This window comes from Palaemon carinicauda, chromosome 38, assembly GCF_036898095.1.
Source record: "Palaemon carinicauda isolate YSFRI2023 chromosome 38, ASM3689809v2, whole genome shotgun sequence".
Lineage (NCBI taxonomy): Eukaryota > Metazoa > Arthropoda > Malacostraca > Decapoda > Palaemonidae > Palaemon > Palaemon carinicauda.
Window position 1 is genome coordinate 69,719,254 of NC_090762.1, and position 11,939 is coordinate 69,731,192.

General features: G+C 39.4%; 1 protein-coding gene across 2 annotated transcripts in view; it reads left to right on the forward strand.

The window, feature by feature from the left end:
• The window catches only part of LOC137630237 (activating signal cointegrator 1 complex subunit 1-like), a 147,782-nt gene extending 136,047 nt beyond the window's left edge, over nucleotides 1-11,735 (forward strand). The window contains exons 7-8 of one of the 2 annotated variants that reach the window (XM_068361696.1): nucleotides 7,642-7,778; nucleotides 11,478-11,734. In XM_068361696.1, coding sequence (XP_068217797.1) covers nucleotides 7,642-7,778; nucleotides 11,478-11,609 — 269 coding nt within the window. In that variant the 3' untranslated portion in view covers nucleotides 11,610-11,734. Of the gene's footprint in view, nucleotides 1-7,641; nucleotides 7,779-11,477 lie in introns of both variants that reach the window. The other variant, XM_068361697.1, reaches the window with a different exon arrangement.
• The last annotated feature ends 204 nt before the right edge of the window (nucleotides 11,736-11,939 follow it).

Below are 11,939 nucleotides of genomic sequence, written 5' to 3' on the forward strand. Positions count from 1 at the left end.
TGTAAAAATTACTACGTAGTAAGGAATTGCTGTATATTATTCATTTTTTTTTCATGTTTATGTGTTAGAAAGTGTGCCTTGATGGTTGGGCTAACACGTGCATGTCGTTTTTTTTATCTGAGATGCCGTATATTAGAATGTCGGGCATTTTACCGCGAGTGTCCCTTTTTCATTTTTTTTCATTTTTTTGCCAAGTCATTTTTCCGTAAGATATTGCGAAATAGTGTCGTAAAACTTTTGCTTTTTTAGTGTTGGAAAGTGTGTCTAGATGATCTGGCTACCCATGCGTGATTTTGTTTTTGTCAGATACGACGTAGTTATTGGTATATTGGGTATTTAACTGCGGTTGCCAATTTCTGTTTTTTTTCAATATTTGTAAAAATTTACTACGTAGTAAGGAATTGCCGTATATTATTGATTTTTTTTTCATGTTTATGTGTTAGAAAGTGTGTCTTGATGGTTGGGCTAACACGTGCATGTCTTTTTTTTTATCTGAGATGCCGTATATTAGAATGTTGGGCATTTTTCCGCGAGTGCCCCTTTTTATTTGTTTTGCATTTTTTTGCTTAGTCATGTTACCGTAAGGAATTGGCAAGTAGTGTCGCAAAACTTATATTTTTATAGTGTTGGAAAGTGTTTCTAGATGATCTGGCTACCCATGCCTATTTTTTTTTTAGCCAGATATGGCGTATATATAAGTATGTGTTCGATTTTCCTGTGATTGCCATTTTTTCGTTTTTTCCCATTTCTTTCAAAATTACTACGTACTAAGGAACTATCACAGAGTAATATTTCATTTATATGTTTATTTGTCGGAAAATGTGCCTTGATGGTTTGCCTAGCACGTGGCTGAAATTTTTTTTTTCTGAAATGCCGTATATTAGAATGGCCATTTTTCCACGAGTGCCCCTTTTTATTTGTTTTGCATTTTTTTGCTTAGTCATGTTACCGTAAGGAATTGGCAAGTAGTGTCGAAAAACTTATAATTTTATAGTGTTGGAAAGTGTTTCTAGATGATCTGGCTACCCATGCCTATCTTCTTTTTTTAGCCAGATATGGCGTATATAGAGGTGTGTTTGATTTTCCTGTGATTGCCATTATTTCGTTTTTTCCCATTTCTTTCAAAATTACTACGTACTAAGGAACTATCACAGAGTAATTATTCATTTAGATGTTTATTTGTCGGAAAATGTGCCTTGATGGTTTGCCTAGCACGTGGCTGAATTTTTTTTTTCTGAAATGCCGTATATTAGAATGTTAGCCATTTTTCCGCGAGTGCCCCTTTTTATTTGTTTTGCATTTTTTTGCTTAGTCATGTTACCGTAAGGAATTGGCAAGTAGTGTCGCAAAACTTATATTTTTATAGTGTTGGAAAGTGTTTCTAGATGATCTGGCTACCCATGCCTATCTTTTTTTTAGCCAGATATGGCGTATATATAGGTATGTGTTCGATTTTCCGGTGATTGCCATTTTTTCGTTTTTTCCCAATTCTTTCAAAATTACTACGTACTAAGGAACTATCACAGAGTAATGATTCCTCTAGATGTTTATTTGTCGGAAAATTTTGTTTACTTTTTTTTTTGATTGAATATCATCCAATTTTTTTAGCTAAAATATTATATTGTTTTACATTTTGTTTTTTTTTTCGATTTTATTTCCCTTCAAAAAAATTTTTTTGGGTCAGAATTTTAATTTTATAGTCGTAAAATAATCGTCAATTATCCAGCAACCCACCATACAATATTTATGCATATCCAATAATAATTAGATTAGTAAATAACACCTTGAAATTGACATACCCTTCCTACATTTCAAGTGGCAGATTAGGGAGTCTGAGTCAGTGTGGTTGGCGGCCATTTTGTGGACATATCCGAAGCGTAAGCTGCCCTATCTATATATATTCTTGTTCCCTATAGAATTTGTGATATTTTGGTATATTTTTACCTGCATAAATATCATATTATATATTAAATATATGTATTTTTTTACAAAATTTCTAAGTACTCAAAAAATTACCTTTAGATATGGCCCCTGATATAAATGTAATTTACAAAATAATGAAGATTTTTTTTACATATTTCTATTTTAGGATAACATATGTTTATTCCCTAAAAAAATTAGCCACTTCCTGTTTCATTTGGGTACCCAAAAAAATTCATGAAATTTGGACAAATTTTTTTGGCCAAAAAAAGTTACCCTTTTTTTCTCATTTCAGATCTTCACCTCCATGGGTCTGACTTCATCCAAAATACATCAAGATGTGTCCTAAACATTCAAGAATCAATTCCTAAAAGGAATTGTGTATATATGTATAAACTTTTTTTTTATGAATTTTTATGTCAGGTCTTTTTTTTTCTACTTAATTTTTTAAAATATTTATAATAAATAGTTTTTCTGCAGATGAGTAGTATTTATCTTTACAGTTGTTTTAAGCATTCATTGAAGTTTTTTTGGCAAAAGAAAAAAGGAGGTTACTGCAAAAACTGATTTTTCAAGAATTTTTTTTGGCGTCGGGGTCGTTCGCGTCCGAGTATACCCTTAAAGGGGTGTCCGAGGAGCGTACCTATCCAGGGTTAAAAAAAGAGGCAGCCATTTTTCTTAATAAATTCCATGTTTTCAGAAATCAGGTTTCAAAGTTTTTTTATGTAGAGATTGGTTGAATATACTTCTGTAAACATAAGTATGGACTTTTAACAGTAATCTTTATAACCAGGTTGGCCAGGGCACCAGCCACCCGTTGAGATACTACCACTAGAGAGGTATTGGATCCTTTGATTGGCCAGACAGTAGTGCATTGGATCCCTCTCTCTAGTCACGGCTTATTTTTTCTTTGCCTACACTTATACAGAATAGTCTGGCCTATTCTTTACATATTCTCGTCTTTCCTCATACATCTGATAACAATGAGATACTTAACACTTCTTCACCTAAGGGGTTAATTACTGTACTGCAATTTGTTCAGTGTACTTTCCTCTTGGTAAGGGTAGAAGAGACTCTTTAGCTATGGTAAGCAGCTCTTCTAGGAGAAGGACACTCCAAAATTAAACCATTGTTCTCTAGTCTTGGGTAGTGGCATAGCCTCTGTACCATGGTCTTCCACTGTCTTGGGTTAGAGTTCTCTTGCTTGAGGGTACACTGGGGCACACTATTCTATCTTATTATTTTTTTTTTCCCTCTTGTTTTTTTTTAAATGGTGTGTTGGGCAGGCTTAATAGAAGGGCCATGGATGCCTGGTGGTTTATCAAGAGGTTGTCTTTTCCTTTTTCTGATTTTTTCTTCTCAAAACCATCCTTACTGTCCTCCCTTCAGTTGAAGTGGCTATCCTGGAGGGTATTTAGCCTTGCATGGTGTATCGGCTCCTCCATGTTGACCAGTTTTTCCGACTTTTTACTATAGTCTATGGGTATCATCAATCACTTTTTTTTATTATTCTGTACATATTGTTTTTGTTATACTGTACCGTCATCAAACACAATCTGGATGTTGCGAACTGTCTATCATTAGCTCGCCAATCTGTAATAGCCAGCTCGCCAATCACTAGCTCGCCAACCGCCGTTCACTAGTCCACCGATGCCGATTGCTAGCTCGTCTTCCACCAGTGAGAAATATCAACCGGCTGATCACTAGATCAGTTTGCTAATCGTTAGCTTGCCAATCGCCAGATCACCAATTACTAAGTAATCTTTCTCAGATCATTGACTTCCAGTCTCGCCAATTACTAGCGTCACTAACAATCTCTGATTGCTAGCATGCCAATTGCTTGTCGATAACCAATCATCCGCTTGCTGATCCCTAGCTCACCGATCACTAAATCGCCGATTGCTAGCTCGTCTTTCTTCATTCATCGACCTCAGTCTCGATGATCTCTGACCCCCAGCTCTCCAATAGCCAGTTGTCAGCTTGATGATCTCTAGCTCGCCGATCGCTTGTCCTCGATAGTTAGCTGTTGCTAACTCAACTATCGCTAGCTTAACATTCGCTAATGCTCCGATTGCCGATCACTAGATCGCCATTCACCTATCATTAGCTCAACACTCCAATTCTCGAACGTTTTTCTAACCACATGGTTCTCGATCGTCAGCTTTCCAAGCTCCCTTTCAGAGCTCCGAGCGCTGATCGTCCATAGCTCACCGATCACCAACTAGCGATCATTAAACCATTCTGCTGTTTCTCAGGGCACTCCGAGCCGATCGCCAACTCATTGATCGCCAGTCTTCCTTGGCTGACTGACCAGACAGCCTTCGTCTGGTTGTCAGTGACCATCTTCGGCTCACAGATCGCCGATTCACCGATCTATGGCAGTTCGTCATTCAGACTCTCTTGCCCGTTGTTCCCTAGATCGGAAGGCAAACAGCACATTTCTTGCTACTTGACATTCGCCATCACACTGATCCACTAAAGCAATCGGTCGGCAATCGACAGCCCCCCTCAGCTGCTTGTCGACAGGTGACTACTCGCGAGCACACTCCAACTGCACTATAACCACGATACCCAGTCCTTGACCATTAGTTAACGTTCTCCAGAACAATGCTGTTCTAAGGAATAGCATCAACCCCGTCAGGGCGCATGGTAGGGTCAAGTGTTGCCTTACACACTTCTATTAATTAAAGGAGTTCTCTCCCAGGGAAGAATCCTTACACAGAGTAGTACGTCCCATCTTTTCCTCTACGAGTCAAGACCCCAGCGTCAACAAGCTCCTATACGAAAGGATTCGCAAGGAGCTGTCCCTTTGGGCCAGTGTCCACACCATGTTGGAGAAGTTGGGACAAGGAGTAGGACAACAGGTCTTCATGTGCATGCTGGACCAAAGAACGCACACTTCCAGGTCCCAAACCATCCATCTTCAAGGAAATATCAGAGATTCCACTGCTCCCCAGTCTTAGACCCCAAGGCTCTCTGGCAAGAGGCATGCCAATAACAGAGTACAACAACGACGTTTACGTCTTGTCCCTGTTTTGTCTGATTGAGAAGGGTACTCAACAAGGCTAGAACATCGGTCAGCCTCTCAAGGTCTCTCATACTCCCACTATGGCATTACGCGGAATGGTTTCCAAACTTTTTGCAGCTCCTGATGAAGCCTCCAAGAGAACCCTCTCCATGTCACAGACAACCACACTTTAACATCTACCACAAGCTATAGATTCGCTATGATTGCACGCCTGGAGACTACCCAGCACTTCCTCTCTCAGAGAGGTTTTTTTTGCAATAGGTTGCGAAGAGGTTATCTGGAAATTTGAAGAATTCCTCAGCATCAGTTTACCAAGCAAAGTATAACGTCTTCTGTGGTTGGTGTCACGGGAAAGCGTAGCTCTCCACTCGATACCTCTATTCCAGTCATAGCAGAGTCCTCGAGTATTTGCATGAGGAAAAGACCCCCTTTTTCAATTTCGGCAGGTAAAGACGATCACTTAATCTGGAGCCTCGCCTTCTAACTGAAAGGAGGGGACATTCCCTCATTGCTAGATCTTTCCTAACACATGGGGACTTACAAACTTGCCTTTCCCCAGTCGGAATTGAGACCTCCCTCTCGGAACATGGTTCGAGTTCTCCGGTCTCTAAGGAGACCTCCTTACGGTCCACTTCACTAAGCAACAAATTTTCACCTGGTTTAGAAGACAGTGTTCCTATACTCTTTGACAGCAGCCAAAAGAGTCAGGGAACTTCATGGTCTCTCTTTTGACGGCCATTCATGAGGAAGGTGAAAGGCAACGTTCATTTTCATCCTTGAGTTTGTTGCCAAGACACAGCCTCCAGAGGTGATAGATCCTAGACAACAAGTCTCCACTCGGTAACTGACGATCCAGATCATCTGTTACTGGTGCCGGGGTGATATTTGAGGCTCTACCTCAAGAGAATGGCAACAGCCTAACCGGGTGCCTTCTCTTGTCATCAGCACTGGGAGAGACAAGAGGAGGATCACCGAACCATCATCCCTGCTGGATTCACAGAGTCATTAATTATGTACTGAATCCAGATCCTCCTCCAACATGTCGACCCATGATCTCAGGGGCATAGCTATGCCCCTGGCCCTTCAAAGCAGATTACCTGGGTTCTCTGCACAAGCTGACCTCAACCACTGCGGGTAAACCATGCTCCCTTGAGTACCTAGTATTGTGTGAATACTGTTGCATCCCCATATTCTGGCGAGATGGTATTGGGAAAGTCTTGGTCCAACATTTTTTTCCTATAAATTCTCTGAATAACTTTCACCTTGACAGTCACACTGCTTATCTCAACTCACAGCTTGCGCAGGCTGCAGACCTTGCGTAGCAGTTTTTAGCGAGGTTTAGGGACTCCTTATATTTGGTACCAACATATTCAAGACAAGGAGCCCCTGGGTAAAGCCAAAAAGCCAGATTGGCTGGGACGTCCACCCTCCTAATGGGTGAGTCACCCCTAATAAAAAGCGTAGGTTTGTATTCCAGTTACGGAACATATGACAAATTTGTAGATAATCTGTATTTTTCCTAATGATATAAACCTCTAGTTATTTATACAAACTTACCTGCCGACCCTTGAAGTCCTACCTCCAAGCAAAGTGAGCTAAATCACAGGTGTGTGAGTGGGAGTTTTAGCAAGCTACACCCCCCCTCCTCGCTTAGTAGCGGTATGGGTAGTTAACCCTCGTTAACATTTTAATGGTTGTCTTTTCAGTTTCACCGAAAGTGATACCCCTAATAAATAGCTAAAGGTTTGTATTGTTGGGAAAAATACAAATTATTTTCGAATTTGTCATCTTTGTAGATAAGCAGACATACAAATATATGAAACGTAGTGTAGCAAATGTTTATTCACAAATGAAATATGTGAAAATATTGATAACATATTCTTCAGAGAATCATAGAAAATGGTAGCATTTCTGTATATAGGATACTAAAATTAATAGCTTTTCATGGAATTTTAAAAGAAATAGTAAATAAGTAAGTATCCAGGTCAGGGAAGTGTGGTGTATGGGACTGGATCTACTTGCGTAAATATATAAGAATGGCTTTTTAGTGTTAAAATTAATTGTTTTCATCATAAAAACCTATTTGAAACAAAAAAAGCAATGATCTTGATTTTTAAAATTCTAAATCAGGGGTTGTAAGTCGCACTTCTTAGGACAGGTTGGTTGTGGCTGCTAGAGGAATTAAAAAATGTACATGTATAAAATCTTGAAGGGAAGTTACTGCTGTAGTTGACTGAGATGTGGCAGCAGATCATTAGCAGAGATCACCTAATAACTGCACTCAAAAGTGTTTTGATAAAAGGAAAATACTGTACAGTAGTAGAACGAGTATACTGTTGAGTAGTCTTCAAATGTGTCTTTTGTTTGTGACAGAAAGGATGATGTTTAATGCTGGAAGCATTTGCTGTACTCATTACTGTATACTAGTAAATGTAATAATGTTATTGAACCGTAAGTATAAGCACTGAAAGGCCTAGGTAATTGAAGATAAGTTTCCTTATAACAGAATGCAAACAAATTATATTGTTCTGTAACTTCTCTCTGTAAAATTATTTCAACTGTGTTGCTGTAAATAAGTCTATGAACAAATACTTTAAGGCAGCCTTATGAGACTTTAAAGTTTAACCTACTTGTGTGTTTAAAGTACTTTATATTAATTTCTTCTGTTTAATTTTTGTGATCTTTCTAATCAGGTGTTGTGATTCGTCAACACGAAAGAGTCAAGTTGCACGTGACCTTAATGAATACACTCTTCCGTCAAGAAAAAGAAGGGATTACAGAAAACAGAGGAAAAGAGCGAGAATCATTTGCAGCAAAGCAGATATTAGAGGTATGGCAGGTGGACCATTTTTTTTTCATATTTGGAAGTTTCGGTGCAAATGAGGCTAGCCAAGTGCATGTCATTTAGCTAATGATTGTTGTTATTACCTTCCCAGCCACGTACAGTAGTCTGCTCACTAAGGTTACTCATAGTACTTTGTGCCAAGTTGTTTGACCTTTACAGGTATTAATTGCATCAGGATCAATATGAAAATTTTTAAAAGTAATTTGTATTTTTCCCAGAAATACAAATCTCAGTCGTTTAAATAGGCATTGTATTTACTGAAGCTGTAACAGCCATTGTAATCCTGAATAAGATAGTTAACGATAAATGTGAGCATGAGCCAGTAGCCCCTCCCACTTTGCTGTAAAAAAAAATCAATTTTGATGTTTGGCTCAGAACTGAGAGTGATGATTGAGGTAGGAAGTTTAACTTTAAAGGACTTAAGGTTTGTATTGGTAGAAAATCTCTTACCCGAAGGAACGTTTTACATATGTAATTTGTTGAGACCTGATTTTTCGGGGTCTCCGGATTAAGACGATCCACAGTCATGGATTCTCATTTGGGAGAACTCCAAGGAGGACCTTCGCCAGTGGCCAAGCCGTGGAAACCTCAGGAAAGGTTGTTCTCTTCCATCATTTCCTCCAGATTTCAGGCTGTTCACACACACCTCAAACGAGAGATAGAAATCTCGTCTCGACAACGGCTTGGTTGGGAATATGGTCAGTAGTAGAGTGCTGAGAACAAATAAATCTCTTAAACTAAAGCCAGCGGAATCGGGAATATGGTTGGAAGTAGACCGCCACGAACAAATTAATCTCTTAAGCTAAAGCCAGTGCAGTTAGTTCTTCAACAATTTTGTCATCTTCTTCATGGTCACTTATTGGTATCGATGAGTGACAATACTACTGTAGTGTCCCACATCTGCAAACAAGGGGAGTGATCTCTCTCCATCTATGTCAGCTAATGGTCAAAATCCTGCAGTGGGTGGAAGCCAACTTCACCTCTCTTTCAGTTCACTTCATTCAGGGCAGAAGGAACGTAGTGGATCAGTTAAGCAGTAGGGCTCAGATCATAATTGGAGAATGATCTTTGAGTCCTCAGATAGTGACAGAAGTAATAGCTTTGTGGGGTTCCCGACAATAGACCTGTTTGCGACTGCTGTGTACGCAAAGCTCCCTGTCTATTGCTCACTAGTACCAGATCCTGTAGCAGCATTCAAGACCTCATTCCAGCACCCCTAGGATGGCTTATGCTTTTCCACTGTTCAGCCTGTTAAGAAGATTACTCACCAAAATAAGGGAAACCCCAGATCTAGTTGTGACACTAATAGTTCCATTGTGGCCACATCAGGAGTGGTATGCAGACCTGTTTCATCTGGTAGAGATAACAAAACTCCCATATCTTCTGCTACGGCCCCATGTCAGCATATTCCACAGCGCTGTAGAATCCTTACATCTTCACTCGTGGAGACTATCCTGCATCTGATCACTCGTGAAGGTTTTTCTAGAGAGGCTGCCCAGTAGATGTCTGGATATGTGGGCCAGCTTCTGTGGATGGTGCCATTCAAAAGTATATCTCCACTTGACACCTCCTCTATATAGTTGCACTTTTTTTTTTCATCTCCCTAAGGAAAAAACTCTGTGGTAAAAGGCTATTGCTCACCATTAAGCCAAATCATTAGACTTAACGAAGTTGACATTTCTTCCGCGTAGGAAATTTCTATGCGTACAGTATATGGAGCTTTGAGTAGTCCTGCCCTCCTGTCGAAGTCAGCCCTCCATCCTGGAATGTTGTTAAAGTTCTAGGAACCTTGGAGATAGCACCCTACGAGCTTCTTAAACATGCCTGATAGGGATCTCGCATTGAAGACAGTGTTTCTTCTCACCTTGGCGTCAGCTAAACGAGCAAGGGAACTGCAAGAGTTTTCTTTCGGCATCACCTATTCTAGTGGTTGGAGGGAGGTCTCTCTAAGCTTTGACCCTGATTTTATTGCAAAGATACAAACTCTGTCATAGTCAGACCCTAGATTTTCATCTTTTACCTTTTCTATTCTTCAGTCAGTAACCGAAGACCTTGATCAACCCTGTTTCCTGTTAGGGTATTGACCTCGCCAGAAGAACCACTTCGTAAGCATAGGGAGGATCAGGAAAATAGTTACCAAACTACCATCTCCTTTTGGTTCAGGGATGTTATTTCCCAGTCTTTAGAGCCTTCATCAACGTCAATACCCATAGTGAAAGCTCAAGACATTTGAGGTTTAGTTGTCACTTTAGCTTTGTAAAGGACCTTTTATGTGATGCAGTTTCTTAAGAGGAGAGCCACAGAGTTCATGATCTCATCGTGGATTTGCAAGGTCATAGAGCACCGCATGAATCCTGGCTCTTCCCTGCAACTGTGGAAACCAAGAGCTCACGATGTTAGGGACATAAAGAAGCCACTAGAGTTTAAGAAGATTACTCGGTGGCGCAAGTTCTATGAGTAGGCATGTGGAAGCGTCAGACGACCTTCTCTGCCCATTTCCTGCAAGATGTAACCCACAGTAACATGGAGATGTTCTCCATCGGACCGGTGGTGGCTGCACAAAGTAGTTTGAACACCTCAAGCTTCTTGATGGACAAGCAGGCGGTGGAGGGTGGCATTAACAGGATTAAGTCTGGGATGAATGATAGAGTGACTGGCATCTTCGTTCTTTCATCTTCCCCTCTTTTGGGGCACAGCACCTACGGTACGCTGCAAGCTAGCCTCCTCTGTCTGCAGGAATAACCACTTCCCTTGTGTAACCTGATATATGCACACATATTTGTTACGTCCTCATATCCCTTAGCGAGGGAAGAGTTGGGCAATGTCTATGGTATTTTCAAAAAGTCTGAGGAGTTTGAGAAGTCTTAGCTGGACAAGTCACATTGTTAGTATCACTTAATCACACGAGTTGCTCAGACTGCTAAACTGTGCACATGCACGGAAGTTTAGCGAGGTGTCTGGGCTATTTTTCTAAAAATTGTGCGTTGCACAGAGGAATATCCCTGGTAAAAAACCAGCCAGTTGGTCAAAACTTCCACCCACCTTTGGGCGAGTTTTCCCTAATAAAGAGCGAAAGGGTTTGTATTAGTGTCAAAACAAATAAATTTAAAGTAATTTTTATTTTTCCTAACGATAAAAACCTTGAGCTCTTTATACAAATTTGTCCCACCATCACCTATCCCCCTGCAAGTCCTGCCTGCAATCAAAAGTGACGATAGAACACAGATGTGTTTGTGAGCGGGGTATACCCCTCCCCTTGCTAAAAGTCTTATGGCTAGTCTTCCAGCTTTGCTGAAAGTATATTCCCTAATAAAGAGCTCAAGGTTTGTATCATTATGAAAAATACAAATTACTTTGAATTTGTTATTTATAGCAACTTTAAAAGGAAACAAACCAGTAAATTAGATGCAGTATAGTACAATAGAAAGGTTGAGGGGATATAATTCAACTAAAACATAATAGAATAGGAACATCAAATCCTTATGTACTGTATTTGAGTTGAATTGGAATTAATAATGATTTGCTTTAATGTAAGTTTCCTTCAACTTTTAAAAAAAAGAAAATGAACAGTAATTTATAATTAAAATTGCATAACTTGATTTTCTAACATTTAAGTAACCCCTATGAAAACAGATTTCTTTAGACTCGTACATAATGAGGTAATTTATTTTCTTCCTTTTTTAGGAATTCAAGGATTACATATTTGGTGAAGTGGAAATTAAAGAGATTCATTTATCACTTCGACATACTACTGCTAATAATGGATTTTATTCTGCATCTGCAAGGATTCCCATTGGAGCTTCTTGTTCTACCTGATATACCTGTTATGCAACAGACAAACTTCATATAAACTGTAATTTTCATTATCTTTGTGGTATTTTCTTCAGTAGGAAATTCATTTGTATTGTAAGGATTATGCATACACTATGACATATGTATAATAAATGACTATTGTGTTTTATCTGAAAATAAATTTAATCTTATATATTGCCTTTATTACTCATTGTATTTATGTGTTAAGATTGTGTAATTAGTTCCCACAAGGATATCAAACCTTGTCATTTATATAGCCCTCTCTTTTAAGGAAGGCTGCAATGTCCATAGAAGCTTTATGGCTTAATAATCGACTAGCTGTGGCTGATGAAG